Here is a 23196-nt window from a genome sequence, read left to right as displayed (position 1 = left end):
AACTTGTTTATTTACAATATCCTAGTAACTGTTAAACATTTACTATTTCTTAGCAACTATCCTTTTTTATTAACTCCGCAAATCAATATATCGATCGCGGTTCTATCAGCTGTCAAACGCGATATCGGGCGACGAAAATTAAAACGGTGAGGACGCAACAATATATATATAAAATTGTGCTATAAATATATATATAGCACAAAAATTAATATAAAATATATAAATAAAAATTGTAGTAGTGGTGTTCTACTAGCCAACATAATCTCTCAAACATAACCTTATTTATGATATATATAGAAAGATGACCTGCATATAATATAATAATTTTAGATTTTAATAATTATCTGTCAATTTAATAGTTCCTGACGCCTTATATTATCGCTTATGCGCCTTTTTCCGTTTTTTAAAAAAGAATCACAGCACAAAACTCACACTTCACTGCCTGCGTTAATCTCAGGGTGCGTTCGTCTTGCTCGCTTTCGTGCTGAAAGCGTACACAAGCCAATGCTGCCAGAAACGGCGGCGGCATCACACTAATACAACCGAGAACCGATGACGTCACCCTATCCGTGTGAGCTCGACCCGGTCGACCAATGGAAGAGAACGCCGTCTCCCTTCCACCGAGCCGACGCAACAGACGATAAATGCTAAGAAGTAAGTGTTTCTAAGGCATGTGGCTGGAATATGAAAAATCCCGTGTTCGAGATTTGCTTCTCGCAACTTTCTTTTCTTTTTTCCGCATTTGTTTCTAACAGTGTAAATTATCAAATAATCTTTTTTTTGCTTAAAAAATAATAGTTTATATTTATTAATAATATTCGCATATGTTAAAACTAACAATTTTTGAAATAATTCAGATTTGCTATTGTCAATAGAAAAATGAAGTTATTTTGCAATATTGCAACAAAGTGTAAATTTAACATATACTATGTTCTTGCCATTCGCCTTATTCGTTTAGCCATGCTTGCTTTGGCATTTATGTCTATCGACTCGAAAGATTTTACATACCTGTAAAACTTTTAATTATTTCCCAACTTACAATTAGTCACTCGCGTCCTGATATTTTTTCTCCCGTTCAATAATTTTCTATTCGTACATTCGGAGAATCCAAATAGGGAGATCAATAATGTACTTAATTTTCGTACACTCTAGTATCTCAATCTGAGATCGGTGTACATTTTAACGTGTCAAATGTAGACGAATTATTTCTATATAAAAGATAATTAAAATTTTCACACCAACAATCTATGATATATGCTCCATATGCCATATTATATTTTATTCCATTTTTAATCATTTATTTTAAACTACTGCATATTAGCAAAAGTTACTGTACTATGGAGATGAGTGGAGGAGACGGTAACATATATTATAAATGCAGTCAGATTTATTGTACTCTTGTTAAAATATTGTAAAAATAATGTATTATTAGTAATTATAATAGTATTTATTAGTAATTATAATAGTATTATTAATAGTGGTCTTCCGCACCACCTTCGAGGTTCCACTAACGGCGCGTTAGGTTTTTTTAGTGGACCTTCGCCAGGAGCCCTATTATACCACATTTCATTAATCTTTCTATATATTTCTTTTATACATATGTGATGTCATTTGCAGACATGTTAGTAATATTTTATTTATCTATAAATATGTGACGGGATAGAGAGTTAGCACGAGATAATTGATTTTATTTGAAATTTTATTTTATATATATGTAAAATAAATCTTAATATAAAATTATCACAATATGACTAGTCAATATATGTTTATTATAATGTTATCACATAAATTAGATTAAAAAACATATTATTAATAATAATAATAAATCAATAAAAAAAATATAAAATAAAAATATAAATAAAAAATTAAAAAATAATAAAAATATCGTCAAAAATAATAAAAATATAAATAAAAAAAAATATAAGTATATTGTATAAGTAATATAAGTTAAAAAATAAAAATATAAATAAAAAATAGAAAGATATTAAAAAATAAAAATATAAGTATATTGTATAAGTAAATAAGTTAAAAAATAATAAAAATATAAATAAAAAATACAAAAAAAATATTAAAAAATAAAAGTTTGTTAAAAAAATAAAATTAATATTAATATGAAATTAATATATAAAATTATTTTTATATTTATCTAATATTTTTTTAATTTATATAATATTTTTTTATTATGATATGGCCTCTTCCGCCCTGGCCACCTCTCGGTCCCCACCCACCTCTGCCACCCCATCCACCTCTGCCGCTCCATCCACCTCTGCCTCCCCATCCACCTCTGCCTCCCCATCCACCCCTGCCTCCCCATTCACTTCTTCCACCTCGCTGGTGATACCAGCGAGCGCGAGACTTTCCGCCTCCTCTCCTTTTTTCTAAAAAATAAGCACATTTACAGATAAGTACTATATTAAATAAAACAATCATGCATATAAATTAATCATTTAGTTACAAAAAATTAAAAAAAAAAATAATGTACCTCTTGTTTGTTCCTCCGGCTGCTGCTGCTCTTGGATATTTTCTGTGTTTGTATTTTGCTGCTGCTGCTGCTGCGTTGTTGCACCACTACTTATTAACAAATGCAGCTGCTGCTGCATTTGTACCAATTTTTCTTGTTGATGCAACATTTGTTGCATCAACTGTTGTACAGCAGCATCTTTCTCCTCCAGCGTCATACTTTCCACTCTTTGTGTCATGTCCTCTGCAAAAATTAATATATATTTATTAAATTAGTAATACATTTATGTGTGAGTTTAAAAAAAATAAAAACTGTTACATATGTATAAGAGAGGAGAAAGAAACTAAAGATTAAACATTTTGCTAACAAAATAAATAACATGAAAAACGGTAGAAGAATTATGAGCTACAGCTAAATAATATGTGTTAACCTTTCTTATATTTACAAAATTGTCTTTAAGAATATAAACAGTTGACTATTCGACCATTCTCAATATACATAAAATTAAAAGAATCAGCAATTTTAATATTCAAAATACATAAAATTAAAAATTTTAATCTTTAAGCAAGATTTAATGTAAATTTTTTTAAAAAGCTATGCTACTTGAGAAACTTGCAACATAGAAACAATAGATTGAGATTAGCGATTATTGGAGTAACGTTATATTATAATAAAGATTCTCTACGTAGAATAGAGAAAATATTAGGAATAGGAATAAATATTAAATATTAGGAAAATCAAATTGGAATTATTTTATTTGAAATAAGATAACGAAATGTATTAATTATTCCTAATTCTTAACACATAATTCTAGTCATAATCAATCTAGTCATCACTCTTATGCCGTTTTTCATATTATTTAATTAAAAATTTTATTTTTAATTAATAAATAATAATAATTTATATCTCTTATGATGATTTTAATAATAATTTAATTTTCTACTTACGATCCATATTTCGCAATATTCTTCAAATCGACTTTTCCGTCAAGTGTATTAACTGATAAGGAACCGAAGGAACTAGTCTGATCTCTGTTTGTACGCGACTTATAAACACAATTGAGGACGCGGATCAACGAAATCGCACTGCGCTCGAAATCGTGTAAAAATATCGTCTAAACGTCTCGAAGCATGAAAATTTTGAAAGTCGCAAAATTAATTTTTTTTAAACATAGGCTTGTAGAGAATGATGAGACGAAACTTTTTTCTATTTGCAGTTTTTTTGTTCGATGCTTATTTTTAATAATAAAAATAAAAAATTGAAAAATTTTTATTCCCAAATTCAATAAGATTTTAAGATATAAATCGTCGTAATTTTGCCAAATTTTGTTGAAATTGTTTAAAATTTGGTATATCTGCAAATGACACTACACTTGTAAATGACAAGAGTAAAAAGAGTATCTTGTCTGCAAATGACACCACACTTGTAAATGACAAGAGTAAAAAGAGTATCTTGTCTGCAAATGACACCGCACTTGTAAATGACAAGTGTAAAAAAAGTATTTTGTCTACAAATGACATCACATATGTATAAAAGAAATATATAGAAAGATTAATGAAATGTGGTATAATAGGGCTCCTGGCGAAGGTCCACTAAAAAAACCTAACGCGCCGTTAGTGGAACCTCGAAGGTGGTGCGGAAGACCACTATTAATAATACTATTATAATTACTAATAAATACTATTATAATTACTAATAATACATTATTTTTACAATATTTTAACAAGAGTACAATAAATCTGACTGCATTTATAATATATGTTACCGTCTCCTCCACTCATCTCCATAGTACAGTAACTTTTGCTAATATGCAGTAGTTTAAAATAAATGATTAAAAATGGAATAAAATATAATATGACATATGGAGCATATATCATAGATTGTTGGTGTGAAAATTTTAATTATCTTTTATATAGAAATAATTCGTCTACATTTGACACGTTAAAATGTACACCGATCTCAGATTGAGATACTAGAGTGTACGAAAATTAAGTACATTATTGATCTCACTATTTGGATTCTCCGAATGTACGAATAGAAAATTATTGAACGGGAGAAAAAATATCAGGACGCGAGTGACTAATTGTAAGTTGGGAAATAATTAAAAGTTTTACAGGTATGTAAAATCTTTCGAGTCGATAGACATAAATGCCAAAGCAAGCATGGCTAAACGAATAAGGCGAATGGCAAGAACATAGTATATGTTAAATTTACACTTTGTTGCAATATTGCAAAATAACTTCATTTTTCTATTGACAATAGCAAATCTGAATTATTTCAAAAATTGTTAGTTTTAACATATGCGAATATTATTAATAAATATAAACTATTATTTTTTAAGCAAAAAAAAGATTATTTGATAATTTACACTGTTAGAAACAAATGCGGAAAAAAGAAAAGAAAGTTGCGAGAAGCAAATCTCGAACACGGGATTTTTCATATTCCAGCCACATGCCTTAGAAACACTTACTTCTTAGCATTTATCGTCTGTTGCGTCGGCTCGGTGGAAGGGAGACGGCGTTCTCTTCCATTGGTTGACCGGGTCGAGCTCACACGGATAGGGTGACGTCATCGGTTCTCGGTTGTATTAGTGTGATGCCGCCGCTCGTTTCTGGCAGCATTGACACAAGCGTCGCTTTTGCCGTTCACCTTGGCACTTTACAGCGCTGTCAGTATAATAATGACGTCATAGTTTGTGTACGTTTACGTCATCATTCCTCGCTTAATTCGCTTTTTCAAACGAGGTAAGGCAACGAAAGCTTTAGCACTGTTAGCCAAGACGAACGTATCCTGAAGCACTGCCAGTTAAGACGAGTAAAAAATAAATAGAGAAAAGAAGGTTATAAGGAAAAGAATCTGATTGTGAGTGAAAAATGGAAACGTATTCAATAACAGATCACGATACTGGAGAAAATTATGAGATTAAATTAACACTTGACGAAGTAAAACGTTTTGAAGAAGGTAATTATTTTATTTAATATATTACAATTTTCTTAGTTAACCTTTCTTAATAACTTTTCTTAGAAGTGTTATTAGTATTTCTTATCTAATTACAATTATTAAAAATCATATTTATTGTTTTTTTTATTATTTATCTAAAAATTATTTATAATATCCAGAAATTTAATATAAATAAAATTTTTTTCTTATTTTTAGATGCAGATTTTGCGTTGCAAAAGCTTAACGAAGCCAAAAATGCATTATCATCACCACTTACTGAAGACGGAAAAAAAGATGCAATTGAAGAGAAAGAAAATGAAACTTGTTCATTAATTGATGCAAATAAAACATTTAAATGGCCTCACAAAGCTATCTTATTACTTATCGAGGAGTATTGTATCCGAAAAAATGATTTTGTTTCTGGCAAAATATCTCAAAAAAAAATTTGGGAAGCTATCAGTAAAAAACTTATCAATGAAGGTCACAATGGGCTTGTTCGTTTTAGCTGCACTGGGGCAGCTCTGGGTCTGCTCTAAACAAGATAATACAGGACAAACTATTTATCTGTCCTGTATTATCCTGTGTAGAGCAGACCCAGAGCAGCCCCAGTGTAGCTAAAACGAACAAGCCCAATGTTAATGGACTGCAATGTTTATCTAAATTTCAAGGATTAAAAAGAACATATAAGGTAACAAAGGATCACAATTCAAAATCTGGAAACAACACTAGATCTTGGATATATTTTAATATTATGAGAACGATTTATTGGGAAATAAACCTTATATTAATCCAGTAGCAACAATAAGTTCAACTGGTTTACATGTAACATCAAGTAAACGCAGTCGATCAGAATCAGATTATGATTGTGAAAACACACCAAAACGTTCGAATAACACAATAAGTAAAAACCAATTATCAAATAAAGAAATTTTGTTACAAATTTATGAATCAAAAGAAACTTTTGAGAAAAATCGAGAAAGACGTCATCAAGAAAAAATGAAGCAAAGAAGTGAAGCAATAGAAGTTATGAAGCAAATTGTAACGAATTTAAAAAAATAATTTTTAGAATAGTAGTTTGTATTTAGAGTATTTCATATGTGTTTTAATGAAAAGACTTTATTATAGTTATGTTTCAGAAGTTTAAAGAAATATTTTTTGTTTTTTAATATTTAAGAATACTGGTTGTGTTCAGAATTTTTCATATTATATGAATGAAAATACTTTAGTTTAATAAGTTTAAAAAAATATTTTTTGTTTTTTAATATTTAAGAATACTGGTTGTGTTCAGAATTTTTCATATTATATGAATGAAAATACTTTAGTTTAATAAGTTTAAAAAAATATTTTTTTGTTTTTTAATATTTAAGAATACTGGTTGTGTTCAGAATCTTTTATATTATATGAATAAAAATACTTTAGTTTAATAAGTTTAAAGAAATATTTTTTGTTTTTTAATATTTAAGAATACTGGTTGTGTTCAGAATCTTTTATATTATATGAATAAAAATACTTTAGTTTAATAAGTTTAAAGAAATATTTTTTGTTTTTTAATATTTTAGATGAATAGTAATTGTGTTCAGAGTCTTTCATATAGTATTAACAAACTAGTATTAACAAAAAATATCTATATTATATATCAATGAAAGACTGAAAAGTTGTGTATTATATTTATAAAGTCTTTAGTATCTTAATAAATTATATGTGCAATAAAAACTAATTCATGATTTATTTAACAATGCAATAAAAACAATAAAAACCAGTTACATTTTTTTGCAATTTGTATTCATTTATTAACATACAAACAAATTGATATAAAAAATTATGCTAAATAGTATTTATTCTTATACAATTTTTGTTTCTATAAAAAAAGTTTTACATAATATTTTTACATAGTACTTAAAATTAATCATACATCTCGTATTACCAATTGTTCACAAATATAATTTCTCTTTATTATTCCACGCTGATTACCATGTAAGAATTCTGCACGCGTCATATTATTATTTAATAATTCACAATGTGATATATTATTTAAATCAATATCATTAAAATTATCATTTCGTAATAAACAAATGTTATGTAAAATACAACAAGTCAAAATCATTTTAGGAATAATATCGAGTCGTTCCATGTCAAGTAATGTTAAAAGAGATCTAAATCTACCTTTTAATAATCCAAACGCTCTTTCAATTGCCATTCGAGTAGAAGAATGACAAAAATTGAAATTTTTTTGTTTAACAGATAAATGCCCATTGTCTCGATAAGGAACAAGTAGATGCTCATGAATTGCGTATGCTGCATCACCTATTAAGTGAGAATCATTGGGAAACTTGTTAGGATCATTAAGGTAGTTAGAGACTTCGGATAATCTAAAAATTCGTTGATCGTGGACAGAACCCGGATTTCCAACATAGCAATGAGTAAAATGACATTCATGATCACATATTGCCTGAAATAAAAAATATAAACACTGTTATGAGTTTTCATGATTAATAACCTCATTTAATGTAAAAAAAAAATCTATGATAAATATTTAATTTCCACATACTTATATTAATTAATATAATAAAGTACTATCCTACCTGTAAGTGAATCGAATGATGTCCTTTTCGATTCACGTAAGTTTCTGGATCTTTATGTGGTGCAGGAATATTGATATGGGTACCATCAATTGCTCCTATAACTTTAGGAAACCCACTTGCAGCAAAAAAACCATTTTGTATTTCTATTGCTTTTTCTTCATTTGGCCAACTGATAAAAACTGGTGCTTATTCTATTAAAGCATTTATAACTCTTCTTACAGATTTTAACGCTGTTGCCCTCCCTACGTTAAATTTTTCGCAAATAGATCTGAAAAAGGAAAAAAATTATATAAGATAAATAAAATATTTATTTTTTAATAAGCTTGATATTTTTATAAATATAATGCAATATGTATATACCTATATGAATCTGGAGTTGACATTTTCCAAATGGCAATTAACAATTGCTTCTTAGGCGATATGGTAGGGCAACCAGGTTTTTCTCTTATTAATTTCTTACTAATTAATGTTAATATAAATTCAAATGTTCTTGGAAACATTCTACAAAAAAAATTATTACGCGTTTATATATATATATATATATATATATATCGTATATATATATCGTATATATGAGTCGTCAGATCCAAAATACAGGACATTTTCCCAAGGCCGCAGAATATTCAGAACTTCTTCTGACGTTCTCGATGCCATTTTTTCAAAAAACTACATAAAAAAATTTTTTCAATTTTTTTTTACGTATGCAGACTTTTTTTTACGATTTTTTGATGATATTAAACGCATAAAAACGAAAAGTAGAAAAAAATTTATCTGCTGATTTGGGCAACGTAATCCCGACTCATGGGTCGTTTGCGTCCGCGGTGAGATTGTTATGCTCACTGTGACGACCTGAGGGGGACTGGCGCGCTGCTATTTCGTAGGCGGGTCTTCGGGGGGTATAACTTTTTTTAGGTACGGGATATGGCGCGTTTCATACCCGTTTTCAAAAATTACAGCACTTTGAAATTTCGCTTGGGTCGAAAACGACCCATGAGTCGGGATTAAGGGTTAATTTTTGCATTACCAACATCACTTTTTGACCGCTTGTATCTCTGAAACTGCTGGACCAATTTAAATTTTTTTTGGCTCAAATTAGTCGTGGCGATGCCGCCTTTAAGGATATACTATGTGTTTTTATAAAATTTTTTATATTTTAGTTGCTACAAACCCCCGAAAAGTCGACTTTGTGCGCGCAGGATAAGAGACTTAGTAGTGTCATTTTCTGAACTTTGCCAGAGATTCTTTTCCTGACTTAGTAGTGTCGTTTTTTGAACTTGGCCGGAGACACTACCGCGTCTCCTGATATTATTTATAATAGTACTATTATATTATTATACTATTATATTATTTATGATATTAATAAACATATATACTAATAAATATAGGAAAAAATTATTTTTATTTAAATATCATTTTTATGTAGATATTTATGCCATTATACATCAATATGGAATCGATTTCCAATTAAGTTAATCATTCAAATGTTAACTAATCGAATTGATTGAACAATTATTTTGAACTTCTAAAGACTAATTTGGTAAATTTCAGTCAATTCTAATGAATTAATCGGCTGAGTAAATTATTTGGAGATGTTGAAAACATTCCATATAGTACACTTTTTAATATTTAATAAAATGTCTTAAAGCTATTATTAAAGTAGCTTGCTTTTATACAAAAGATGTCATTCTGTGTTTAATATTTATTAATATTTATTAAAAGTACAAGAAATAATACTTGTAACACGAAAACACGCTATGCAAATGCAGCCATAATGTTTATTCACATCATCGCGGCTTGAATCGTGACGTCAGACGCAAGAAATGGCTCGTAAAGTTTGTTGCATGCCATTTGTAAATAAAGATAATTTGGATAAAAAAAAATAATGAGATAGCTTTACCCTACTGAAAAAAATCACGTGATAAAATCAAGTGATAAAATTACATAACAAAATCACGTAATTAATGACTAAGTAAATCACGTAATGAAATGTTCCAAATCAGTACATGATTTTTGAAAATTACATGGTTTGAAAAATCACGTAATGTTAGAAAATCATGTGATTTTATAGGAATCATATTTTAAAGAGCTGAATGATAGAAATAGAAAAACGAAAAAATATACAATTTTGATTTAGATATGTTTATTAATTTTGCATGTAGTAATGGAATTACATTATGTAGTCTCGATAAATGTAGCAATAAAATTACATTGTGATATCTTAATTATATGAAAACATTTTTTTTTAATAAAACATTTTGCATATAAAAACTAAAAACATACAAAAAATTCAGGCGTTTAAGCCAGAATTGCGTGTATTCTCTATTGAAAATACCCGTTAAATTGTTTAATTGCATAATTAATAACGTTATTTTCAAGAGTTTTCATCAGTTTTCATCAGTTAAATCGCATAACGAAATCATGTAATTTTATCACGAAGAATTTAGAAACATTTTATTAAATAACAAAAAGGCCTCCAAACATGTAATCTGTTACTTAAATTATCGCCATTTGTTTATAACATCATAATTCTCATTTATACGTAAAAAACGATTAATAAAAATACAGATTCGGCACTGGACATATATACATCATGTTATCTATATTCATAAAAACGCAAACTCTTTCAATGCTGTTAGTGTCTTTTATTATTAAATTATCAGAAATATTTACAACTTTTTTCAATGGTAAAGAATTGTTATTAAAAATATCTTCTTTAATCACTAAATGACAGATAGTGTACTCTTTCCTTGTTGGAATATCGATAATAAATTCTATAATGCGAATAAAATCTCCTTTTGTTGTTACAGCATACGAATTATCTGATCGAATCATATTTCTTCTTGATGATGTGTACAAACATCGTTCTTTTACCATTTTGATATGTTCGACTTTCATCTGATAATTCAAGTTCTTCTTTCCACATTAAACTAGTTTTATAATGTGGTCCAAAGTATCTTGCATGCGATAATTTACATGTTTGTTTTGCGTTTTTTTTGTCCAGATAAGAAATAAAACTACTTACATTTGAAAACGCATTATGTAGTCTCGATAAATGTAGTAATAAAATTACATTATGAAAGTATGAATTACTTATTGACTAGTTCAAAATCTTAATTATATAAAAACATTTCTTTTATAATAAAACATTTTGCACATAAAAATATTAAAAACAATTGTGAAACCAAAAAAACATATATAAAAAATTCAGACTAGCGTTTAAGCCAGAATTGCGTACATTCTTTGGTAAACAATTTTCGTTAAATTGTATGTTGAATCACATAATTAATTACATGTTATTTTCGATTTTTTTGACCAGTTAAATCGCATAACGAAATCATGTAATTTCATCACAAAGAGTTTAGAAACATTTTATTATATAACGAAAGTCTCAAAAATAACATGTAATGTATCACTTAAATTATCGCCATTTGTTTATAACATGTTATAAATAAAAACGTGATTAATATATCATTATAAGCTTATTTTAGTCATCATCTGATGATGATTCATTGGAACTTGAATCATTGCTATTGTGTGAAGAACTTGATGACGCTGATGAGTTGGATGATGTGCAAATACTTTTTCTTTGTTTTTCTTCTGCAAAACATTTTTAACATTGTTATTATTAAGACATTTTTTTATTTTTTAAATACTAAGTACTTTTGAAGTATATTGTTTTCTGATTGTTTGGTGTTTATTTGCTGAAAGGTGTTTTGATCTAAGATTCTCCTCTAAAATCTAGAATGTTTATTTATTTGTTATAATCATCTATGCTAAAAAATGTTTAAAATATAAAAAATTTTTTATTTAATTCAATGTCCTATATTTTACATGTAAACACAATTTTATTACTTTTTTTAAGTGAACAAAGTAAAGAAAAAAATCTATTACTTATTATTAGAAAAAACTACTATGCTTTAAGGGTTAATTTCATTATATTAATTGCCTTTACAAATTTTTCATTAAAGAAAAACAAAAAAAGATTACCTTTTAACAGATAAAAATTATTTGTCTTGACGTTGTTAAAATAATATTTACCTTTTATTTCTGTTTCAATAAGAAAATTTATGTAGATGCTCAAGTAACGTCTCCATTTATTTATCAGTTGTTTTTTTTCTTTCTTGTGGTGCATTTCGATAAAAGCTGAATAGCATTCTAGATGAAATAAGTTTTTATATTACGCTCATTTTGACGGAGTACATTAAAAATGCGAGTGTGTGAAATCCTAACTTTATTATTGGATAATGTTATTAATAGCACTATTAAGCCAAATAAATGTCTATTAGATGTCTATTAGACGTTTTTTTGACCTGTATTATAATGATTTAGCTTTAATAGTGATATTAATAAAATAATCCAATAATAACTAATTCTTTACAAAGTGATTATTTTTTCTGTTATACATACTTTTTAAAACAGCTTTTTTTACCGGTGTTAGTGGCTTTCTTGGGGATCGGTTGGGCAATCTATTTTTACTTCTTTCCAACAACACAGCTCTATTCATCAATTTGTGCACTCCCCAAAGTGCTCGGCTCAATTGTCTAACAAATAAAGAAGGTCTTTTCAACTTCTTTATTTCTTTCCATGTTATATACGGTATTGAGATACCGTACCTCAAGTGCATCATTTTAATCTAAAAAAAAGGAATTAAAATTTTTGTTATTGTTTTAGAAATTATTCTAATAATTATCGTTATTGAATTAACTTATAAATACAGATTTAAAATAATTTTAATAATTTTCAACTTATATTTAAGTTGTATGTTTCTTAAATACTTAAATTTTAATTAATCTTCTTTAATAATATTATTAATTAATAACACACATTATATATTTCTTAAATTTTAAGTTCCCAAAATAAAAAAATAAGTTCCAAAAGAATTATTGTTTTTATCAAAACGACGTACAAAAACGTAAAACAAAAACTAGTTACGTAGTAAAACAAAAAATACGTTACGAGGATGTGCGTGACAAGATAAAAATATTGAGTTTATAAGTGCGAAAAGCACACATCGCTACATTCTCGCGAATACATTAAAAATGCCTTTAGCCCGTATCAGATTGCGGATTGAAGATTAAGATTAAAGATTGAAGATTGGGACTAATCAAGAAGAAGCAATATTTGTTTGCTTCTTCCCGATTGATCAAATTCCCAATCTTCAATCTTTAATCTAAATTTTCAATGCGTAATCTAATACGGCCTTTAGAGTTCCTGCTCACAGGACGCGGAACCACTTGCCGTGCGACAAAAAACGACGCTGGAATCAAGATCACTCTTATGGAAGAGTTGTAAATTGATTGGCTATTACGATGCTTTTTGCTGCGCGGCAAATGTTTCCGCATCCTGTGGAGCTCTTAAATTTAATTTAATTTAAACAACATTTTTTACATCTAAACTTACAGTTGTTCCGCTTACTTCGTCGTTCCAAGTAGTCATATTCTCTTTATCTGTTAATCCAATATATTGATCAGAATCGTAATCCAGGTCACTTCCTTTATTCTTATTTTTTTCTTTTATCTTTCTTTGATTTTTTATTTTTTTTGCTTTCTTTCTTTGTTTTTTTTTTATTACTCTTTGCTTTTTGAGTTGTTTTATTGTTTTTTGCTAAAACTTTAATACAAAAGTCATCTTGCAATAAAGATTGCTCACTCCTTAGTTGAGAAGTACTAGGTTCACTGAAAACAGCATCTTGTAAGGGAACATTAACTGTTTCACTTCTCATCTTCTTTGGAGTACTGGTTATGCTGGGTGATGCCGGACGCTTTATTTCTGTATAATTACATTGCCAAACATTGATAAAAATTATATAAATAAAAAAACAATTTTTTTTCAAAATTAATGTTTTTTACCTTCAGGAAATAATTGTTTTTTTGTTTTCAATGAATGAAGTTTCTCTTTCAAAAAAAATATATCATTTTTCAAATTATTGTTTTCTAATTGTAATTTTTTGTTTTCATCTTGTAAAGACTGAATTTTCTTTTCTAGAGCAATTGGAATATCAAAAAGTTTTTCACGGTTCCTTTCAAATATTATATCGTCACGATTTGAAGCTTTCAACTTCTCTTTGATTATATTTTCATCACCTTCTTTCGATGTTCTTTCATTATCAAACTCCTTAAAAATTCATAATTTTTAAGAATTTTGAACATCATAAAATATGTACATTATATAAATAAAATAAAAATAATAGTATACTAGCTAGTTATAATTAAAATAAACAATTAAATGTTTGTAAAAATTTATAACAATACGTGATTGAAATATCTAATAGGCTTGGATTTTCTTTTTCTAATATTTCTTTTTTATCTAATATTTTTTGTACGGCATCACTGTAGCGCATTTTTTTAAAGACATAACGTTGTTTGTTATGTTTCAAGTCCTCTTCATTAGCTGCAAAGAATTACACATTAGTAAAAACGTAATAAAATCACATTATTTGCTGAAAAGAAGAAATACTTATTAGATGTATTCAGTAAAAGATTAGAATGAATAATACAATTATTGTTATAAGAGAAAGTAATATCAAAGCTACAAAAAAATAAATTACAGAATCTTTTTACATAACACATACATAATACCAAGCTAGAATGGAGTATAACAAACAAAATTTAAAAAAAATGAAAAAAATCAGTTTGTAGAAAAAAGTTTTAAAAGAAAACAAAGAATACCGCAAAAGATTTGAAGAAAAAAAGAAAAGTATTAACTTTTCACTTAAAATTAAAAGTTATTATAAGAATAAATTTTGTACATACTTCCTACTTCCATAATTTGAGCTGCGATCAAACTTTCTTCATTGGTTATAGTATTCAGTCTTTTTACAAAATATGGATCTTCATACTTATCCAGAACTGTAAAATCTTTTATTTTGTCAATAGAAATAATGTGGATTTTTTTGCTCTCATCATTGAAATAACGTACACTAGCAAATTTAATTTGTGAATCCATAATACCCTATAAAAAATATTTTTTAATTACATTTTCAAAACTTGAAAAACATTTTTAACTATCATAAGAAAATGATTCAAATGATATAGTATTACATATTTATATTATGATTAATATTGAATTCATTTTTAAATCATAAATAAAAACAAAATTAAATGTTTCTTACAATGTATATAAAAAATAATCATAAACTATTTTGAATAGAGATAAATGATAACATCTCTCATGAAATCGCACAGCATACCGAAAAAACGTCTAGAAAATGTTTTTGGGATGATAGGATATCTTCTGGATATTTTCTTTGAGTGTATTTTGGATATGGGTGCTGTCTGAACTATTTTGAGAACATCATTTTAATGGTTATGTAATCTAAAAAAAATACAAAAAAAAGAATTTATATTTTAATTTGCTCTATAATTATTTTTTTAGCAACACATTTTGCTAAATCAAATGAATCACTCTTCTCACTATTCAAGTAGACTGAGAACAAAAATTTTATAAAAAATGTTTATTACTTACCTCATGTGTGCTTCTGCAATCCAATAAAAAAAACACGATTGATTTTGTTCATTATTTATCGTTCACTGTCTCTGATAAGACTCGTTACTGTTGAACGAGAATTTTTCGGTAGGAAACAGTGATCTCAGAAACAAACGTGTTGCGAATTGCTGAAATGCCGTCAATGGTTGATTCTCAGGACTCGATCACAGACTCTACATCAGTTATGTCTATGTTCATTGTTACACGGAATTTGCGCGTTATAACCTTTAAGACCCTTAAGCGCGTATCAGACAACGTATTGAAGATTGAAGATTAAAGATTGAAATTTGACCAATTGAAACAAAAGAAACTAAAAGTTCTTTATTCTGATACGTCAAAAATTTCAATCTTCAATCTTTAATCTCAATCTTTAATACGTCGTCTGATACGGGTTTTACAAAATGCAAGAGAATAGCGATAGCAATAAAATTAATCTATAAACATAACAATAAGAACAAAAAAATCCACATTTGTGAATGCATATATCGATGCAATGCGAATAGAAATACGGAACAGGTAATAGCGATGAAATTTTCGTCGAGAATTCTGTGTCTATCGCCTTATAGTCTGTGCTATTTCTGTCGCTATCGCTATTCTCTTGCATTGTGTTTCCCGTTTTAACGACAAAAAGTCGTCATTCTCGTTCATGACCGTTCATGTGTCTTTTGTTTGTTCTTCTTCTCTTCTTATTATAATTATATAAATATTAATAACATATAATGCGGAGGTATCATAATTACCTCGAAAAAAAATTTCTAAAAGTGCCAAGAACGAGTCAATACAGGAGAAATATAGAATGTGAATCAAGTGATGAAAGCAGTGATAACAGTGTCGAAGATGCTCAATGGCGAGTAAGTATTATACAGATTTCTAAAAATATTTAAATGGCTATTCTTGTAGTGTAGAATATAAAAACATTTTGCATCATAATTATATTATTTTATTGCTTTCATTTAGGAATACTGTAATCGTCAATCATCCAGTGATAGCGACAATACAGATTCTGATAACACAAGTCAACATAATAGTATTTGCCTATCATTCTCCAATGAAGCATTGTTAGCAAATATTAGAAACAATGAGCAACTTACAATTAGTTCTGACTTATCATTGCATTTAGTACAAGACCAGCACATGGAACTCGTACAACATAATTATCATGAATCTTTATCAACACATGAAGATCCATTTATTGAGCAAAATAACGATCAACAATCATTGTCAGCATTAGAGCAAGTTAGTGTACAATACTTTATACTAAAGGTACGTTCCACTTGGCGATCGCAACGCTTGTGGAATCATTTTATCTTTGTTTTTCATCGAAAGTTAAAGAAAGATAGATAATGTTCACGAGCGTTGCGATCACCAAGTGGAACTCAGCCTACAAAATTATAAATTCTTATAAAAAACGCACTTAGCATTCATTTATTAACAGATATTTGCATTTTTTAAGTAGTATGCAGAGGCAGACATCAATATTTAATTGTATTTCTACAATTTGTATTTCACACATTGTATTTCTATACTTTTTTATTTTGAATCTTTATAAATACTTGATATGCATAAAAAAGATTTTTCAGAAAAGTTTTATTCAATTTAATTAGCTTCACTTTTGTGTATAAAAGACATTAAACAAAATTCTTATTATTCTAAATATAATATTTTATAGGTTTTTTTTAATTATAAGTTTTTTATTCATTGATACAAGACTATGCATTAAAAACTTTGTACCTCTAAGTGTTAAGGATTAATTTAGTACATTTTTAAAAATATAAAATTTATTTTTTGCAGATGGTAGATGTATCTCAGATTTCAATAAATGACACGAACTGTATGGCTTATCAGATTCTGAGAATGAAAATTTTCGTGTAAGATTATATTTTTTAATTTCATATAATTCACAATATGTATGTAATTTACATCAATAACACATCAATTTCTTTTTTATTTTTTTATATCCGTCTGATCTTTAAGAAAAGTAAAGTTAATTTATTAATATGTATAAGATATTATTCTAATTCTGTATTTTCTCTCTCAAAAATTTAAAAAATTACAAGTATTTTTATAAATCATTTTTTAAAACTCTATAATGAACATCATTTATATCCACAGGATTCATGGTATTACGATGCACATGAAGAATTATTTCAATGTAGCGATGAAGATGATAGCGATAACGAAGATATTCACGAAGAAGTCAACTCTGAAGATATCAATAGTGAAAATATTGGTTTTAGTAGATTAACAGAAATGATGCAAAATGAAGATAATAATGAGACTATTAATGCTCAAGTAGTTGTAAGTAAAGCTGAAATTTTACTTGCAGTTTTGAAGTATGGGCTTACGTATTGTTTATCACAAAGTGCATTAGCTGATCTTTTTAAAATGTTAAATTGTTTTTTTAATTTTTCTTTATTACCTAGTACGCGCTATCTTGTTGATCAAATGTTCAATCCAGAAACAGTCATAGAATATCATGCAGTTTGTCCAAATTGCAAAAAATATGTAGCAATGTTTGATCGCAAAGATCATCGCGTTGAATGTCAAACATGCGATACTGTAATTGCATTGAAAGATACAACATATAATGACTTTTTTGCTATTATTAATGTAAATAACGAAATTGCAAATTTAATTCAAGATAATCAAAAATATTATGATTATGTAGTGCGCGAAAAAGTGCGAAATAATGAAAAATTCGATGACATTACAGATGGAATATTATACAAAGAATTTGTTGACTCATTGTCAATACATGATAAACTTAATTTTGCTACAACTACAATGAACAGTGATGGATCCCCAATTTTCGAAAGTTCTAGATTTTCTATTTGGCCGATTCAAATGATTATAAATGAATTGCCTTTGGATGTAAGAACTTCTAGACCTATAGTGTGCGGCATATGGTTTGGTAAAGATAAACCAAATATGAATATTTTTTTAAAACCGTACGTTGTTCACATGAACAAATTGTCAAATAATGGTGTACGATGTACTATTGCAAATGAAGTACGTATTATTAAAGTATTCACCTTATGTTGCTGCGTAGACTCTGTTGCTCGTGCACCGATGCAGGGTATAGTTCAGTATAATGGCTATTTCGGATGCAGTTGGTGCTTACATCCAGGATATTATGTTGTTTACAAGAGAGGTGGAAGTGTAAAATATACTTTAATGAATGAAGTACCGCCTAAAAGAACTGAAAATGAAACAATCGAGCACATGCGACTGAGTCTTACATCCCGAAAACCCGTTTATGGTGTAAAAAATCCTTCATGTTTAATTAATTTGCAAGGTTTTAACATTATATCTGGTTTTGTACCAGATAGTATGCATTGTCTTTGTTTGGGAATAGCGGAACAATTTGTAGGGTATTGGATCGAATCAAACAACTTGCCATATTCTTTATCCAATAATGATATTAATAAAATTGACAACTTGTTATTAACAATAAAAGCTCCCAATCAAATTGTTCGTTTATCTCGTTCCATACGAGATAGAAAATATTGGAAAGCAAGAGAGTGGGAGAATTGGATTCTTTACTATAGTTTACCGATTTTACTATGTTTTCCACATTTAGAAATATGGATAAAGCATTGGTCACTTCTAGTAGAAGCATTCCATATTTTATTAAAGAAAAGTATTACACGTAACGAAGTCAATCATGCTCATACTTTATTAACAAAATTTGTTGATTACACCGAACACTATTATTTCAAAGCTGCTATGACGTACAACATCCATCAACTATTGCATTTGGCACAAAGTGTAGCAGATTGGGGCCCACTTTGGGCTCATTCTGGCTATTGTTTTGAAAATGGAAATGGTCAAATAGTTCGAAAAGTGCATGGTGCTAAGGGCGTTGTACATCAAATTTGCAGATCGATAGCAATGAGTCAAAGTGAATTGATTTTAAAGAAACATATTGCTTTGAAAGCGTTTTCAAATGTAAGTAGTTTTATTTCTTATCTGGACAAAAAAAACGCAAAACAAACATGTAAATTATCGCATGCAAGATACTTTGGACCACATTATAAAACTAGTTTAATGTGGAAAGAAGAACTTGAATTATCAGATGAAAGTCGAACATATCGTAAAATGGTAAAAGAACGATGTTTGTACACATCATCAAGAAGAAATATGATTCGATCAGATAATTCGTATGCTGTAACAACAGAAGGAGATTTTATTCGCATTATAGAATTTATTATCGATATTCCAACAAGGAAAGAGTACACTATCTGTCATTTAGTGATTAAAGAAGATATTTTTAATAACAATTCTTTACCATTGAAAAAAGTTGTAAATATTTCTGATAATTTAATAATAAAAGACACTAACAGCATTGAAAGAGTTTGCGTTTTTATGAATATAGATAACATAATGTATATATGTCCAGTGCCGAATCTGTATTTTTATTAATCGTTTTTTACGTATAAATGAGAATTATGATGTTATAAACAAATGGCGATAATTTAAGTAACAGATTACATGTTTGGAGGCCTTTTTGTTATTTAATAAAATGTTTCTAAATTCTTCGTGATAAAATTACATGATTTCGTTATGCGATTTAACTGATGAAAACTGATGAAAACTCTTGAAAATAACGTTATTAATTATGCAATTAAACAATTTAACGGGTATTTTCAATAGAGAATACACGCAATTCTGGCTTAAACGCCTGAATTTTTTGTATGTTTTTAGTTTTTATATGCAAAATGTTTTATTAAAAAAAAATGTTTTCATATAATTAAGATATCACAATGTAATTTTATTGCTACATTTATCGAGACTACATAATGTAATTCCATTACTACATGCAAAATTAATAAACATATCTAAATCAAAATTGTATATTTTTTCGTTTTTCTATTTCTATCATTCAGCTCTTTAAAATATGATTGCTATAAAATCACATGATTTTCTAACATTACGTGATTTTTCAAACCATGTAATTTTCAAAAATCATGTACTGATTTGGAACATTTCATTACGTGATTTACTTAGTCATTAATTACGTGATTTTGTTATGTAATTTTATCACTTGATTTTATCACGTGATTTTTTTCAGTAGGGTAAAACACTTGTAAAAATAGACAAAAACTTTTCTTCTTCCGCTTATCATCAGTAAATAGTCGTAAAAAGCACATAAAGTAAAGTCTGGGGGGAAAAAATAGTTTTCGCCCATTTTTACAATTGTTTTAAAGCGATCTTATTATTATTTTTATTCAAATTGTCTTTATTTACAAGTGGCATGCAATAAACTTGACATGTCATTTCTTGCTTCTGACGTCACGATTCCAGCATAACCGCGGCCAGTACTCAGGAGCCTTAAAAAGAAATACATTTGAAAAAAAAATGAAGGGGGAAAGTGAAATAATATATATACATATTGCAATATTTAATTTACAAGTGCACTTTTAATAATTCTAACAGACAATTTTACTGTGAGCTTTTTAACGAGGCCTTAAGTAATGAATTCTAAACACGGTTAGACTGTTATAAATAACCACTTTCTAAAAAAAATAAAACATAAATAACTAATTTACAATAAGTATACTGACTAACATATTGTGTGTGACAAGGGAAATAAGTTCTATTTTAATTTTTTTCTATTACGTTATTTTTCTTTGGTTAGATGACTAATTAACCTATGCAGTTTACCGCGATCGGATGTATAATAAAATGTATTTTTATTTAAGAAGAAAATAGTATTTTTTCTATGACATATGCATCATAATTATTATAACGTTAACCTCATCCCATGGTATTAAAGAAACAATGTTTAGTAAATCTAATATCTATTATGTATACTATGTCTATACTTTGTTTTTTTCTGTTGGTGCAATACACGGATTAAGGAATAGAGGGACTGAGTCTAAAGTCCTAGTTTAGGCGAGAGGGGATGGTAACTCAAACGTGCGGGGGGGACTGCTTTCCGCCATATTGATGTAGCGATTCTCACACAGAGATTCTGTGTCTGTGACATGGTTACACTCGTGTAGTGGTGCCACTAGACATAACGAGTGACAAGCATAAAGAGATTAGGCGATTTTATTATTGTTGTATTATAAATTTTATAAAATACTTTAACTTTTATTACTCTGAGGCTCTGCATACAGTAGACAAAATATTAGAAATAGCAATAAACATTTAATATTAAAAAGAGAAATTATTTTACATCTAACAAGAGAATAAAATATATTAATTAGTTCCAATTCTTATTTCTTAATTTATGCATTAATTTTTTCTATTCTTTTTATTTTTAAAATAAATAATTCCAATTTTTTATTTCTAATATTTAATAATTATTTCTATTTCTATTTCCTATTTTGTTTATTGTGCGCAGGATCTGACTTTCATTTCTCACATATACGCAAATAGTGAGTTCTATGTGTGGTGATTACTAAACAAATATGGCGGCCCCCCCCGCCGCAAACGTGCTCCCCCGGTACAGCTTGTGCACCGTCCCTCTATTCCTTAGTCCGTGGTGCAACCATAGAACTTATAGTAAATGGAAGAGGAATAGCGTATCTAAACAATGGGTGGAAAGTGTGAGCAACATCTAAGAGACAGAAGATGTATTTCTGTCCTGCTCAGTGACTTTTCTTCTCTCTGCGCATGTGCCAAGCGAGACGCGGTATTTTAATTGTCGAGTTCTCTGTAACCTCTGCTTTAAAAAATATGAAATAATTGCAAACTATCATATTAAAAAGGAAAAACCATTTAATAAGATATAAGAACAAGAATAGATAACGACACAAAGAATACATAAAAATAAATACAATATGAGATATAATGTTAAAAGAAATATATGATATATGTATATATATAATGGAATTATCAAGAAACTTATAAAAAAGTACTTATAATAGATAATTTATTGATGATAAAAATGTATCATTTTCGAATACTTGTGGCGTATGTATTGTTTTTTTTCAGCATCACTTGAGAATTTTGCTTCGTGATATAGACGTATTTTAACATATATTTCAATGATACATTTTATCAACTGTATCTTATGATTATCAAAAATATCTTGATTTCTTATATGTTCAAACATAGCATCGTGCGTAAAACTATAATCAATCACAGCATTAAAGACTTTTAACGCTAAAAAATCTTTAATATTTTTTTTAATAAAAATAATATGGTTATTCTGTCTTATAATTTTTTCGCATGCGCTTGTAATTTTTATTACATCTTCCGAGGGAATCGTCAATTTTCCTCTATTTTTAAATGTAATTAAATTTGAGGTATTATTCGTAGATGTTAAAAAAGAGGCACATGTCTCACATATTTTTTTATCACGGGTCATTTTTTTTACTACGAATCCACTGATATATTTTACAACATCTTCTACGTACGAACTAAGAGACCATAACGAAGCTAAATAATCATGGTCAAACATGTCGATAGCAAAAATTGTTTCAGAATCATATGATTCGGTGTATATTGGTTCAGAGTATTTTTTTGTTGTTGAAGGTGCGTACAATATATGAATATCGTTAATTAGGCAATTTCCTTTTTCCGACGCATTAATTTCATGCCTGACCATCAACCTTTTGTATGCTGCTTCAAACTGTTGAGCGTTAGGATTGTTATTGAACCCTCCCCGACTTCTCAGAGCGCTAAAAAATGTTTCCAAATGATCTTGATTAAGTTTAAATGTTAATAAATAATTTAATTTTAATTGTTTTAAAACATTCCACAATTGAAATATATTTT

The 23196-nt window shown here is 28.1% G+C and overlaps 2 protein-coding genes, 2 long non-coding RNA genes and 1 pseudogene across 9 annotated transcripts; 2 read left to right on the top strand and 3 right to left on the bottom strand.

The window, feature by feature from the left end:
* Nucleotides 1-272: 272 nt before the first annotated feature.
* Nucleotides 273-6935, top strand: LOC136999108 (uncharacterized). Its single transcript, XR_010889523.1, has 2 exons — nt 273-5422; nt 5618-6935. It is a non-coding gene; the product is annotated as an uncharacterized lncRNA (long non-coding RNA).
* Nucleotides 6936-7220: 285 nt separating this feature from the next.
* LOC136999106 (putative nuclease HARBI1) lies at nt 7221-8841 on the bottom strand (annotated as a pseudogene).
* Nucleotides 8842-10106: 1265 nt separating this feature from the next.
* LOC136999107 (uncharacterized) lies at nt 10107-14178 on the bottom strand. Of its 2 annotated transcripts, XR_010889522.1 has the most exons (5): nt 13833-14178; nt 13384-13752; nt 12391-12616; nt 12022-12138; nt 10107-11580 (listed from the first exon to the last, which is right to left on the bottom strand). XR_010889522.1 is itself a non-coding variant. In XM_067352658.1 (4 exons), exons 1-4 carry the CDS (start codon nt 13417-13419, stop codon nt 11468-11470), a joined length of 492 nt encoding a protein of 163 aa, XP_067208759.1. In that variant the 5' UTR covers nt 13420-13811; the 3' UTR covers nt 10107-11467. The 2 variants fall into 2 exon arrangements, 1 of the variants encoding a protein (XP_067208759.1); XM_067352658.1 differs by lacking the exon at nt 13833-14178 and having other exon boundaries at nt 13384-13811.
* Nucleotides 14179-14261: 83 nt separating this feature from the next.
* Nucleotides 14262-15686, bottom strand: LOC136998914 (uncharacterized). Its single transcript, XR_010889428.1, has 3 exons — nt 15448-15686; nt 14736-14934; nt 14262-14373 (listed from the first exon to the last, which is right to left on the bottom strand). It is a non-coding gene; the product is annotated as an uncharacterized lncRNA (long non-coding RNA).
* Nucleotides 15687-15808: 122 nt separating this feature from the next.
* On the top strand, nt 15809-20317 carry LOC136998910 (uncharacterized). Of its 5 annotated transcripts, XR_010889426.1 has the most exons (6): nt 15809-15984; nt 16196-16319; nt 16426-16704; nt 17260-17336; nt 17581-17766; nt 18182-20317. XR_010889426.1 is itself a non-coding variant. In XM_067352290.1 (5 exons), the coding sequence occupies exons 1-5, from the start codon at nt 15962-15964 to the stop codon at nt 17711-17713; spliced, it is 636 nt and encodes a 211-aa protein (XP_067208391.1). In that variant the 5' UTR covers nt 15809-15961; the 3' UTR covers nt 17714-20317. The 5 variants fall into 5 exon arrangements, 4 of the variants coding, with proteins under 4 accessions (XP_067208391.1, XP_067208389.1, XP_067208388.1 ...); XM_067352290.1 differs by having other exon boundaries at nt 17581-20317; XM_067352288.1 differs by having other exon boundaries at nt 15844-15984; nt 16231-16319; nt 17581-20317.
* The last annotated feature ends 2879 nt before the right edge of the window (nt 20318-23196 follow it).

The sequence above is a fragment of the Linepithema humile genome, chromosome 3, assembly GCF_040581485.1.
Source record: "Linepithema humile isolate Giens D197 chromosome 3, Lhum_UNIL_v1.0, whole genome shotgun sequence".
Lineage (NCBI taxonomy): Eukaryota > Metazoa > Arthropoda > Insecta > Hymenoptera > Formicidae > Linepithema > Linepithema humile.
Note: the sequence above shows the minus strand (reverse complement) of the source record. Positions and strands in the feature narration are given on the sequence as shown.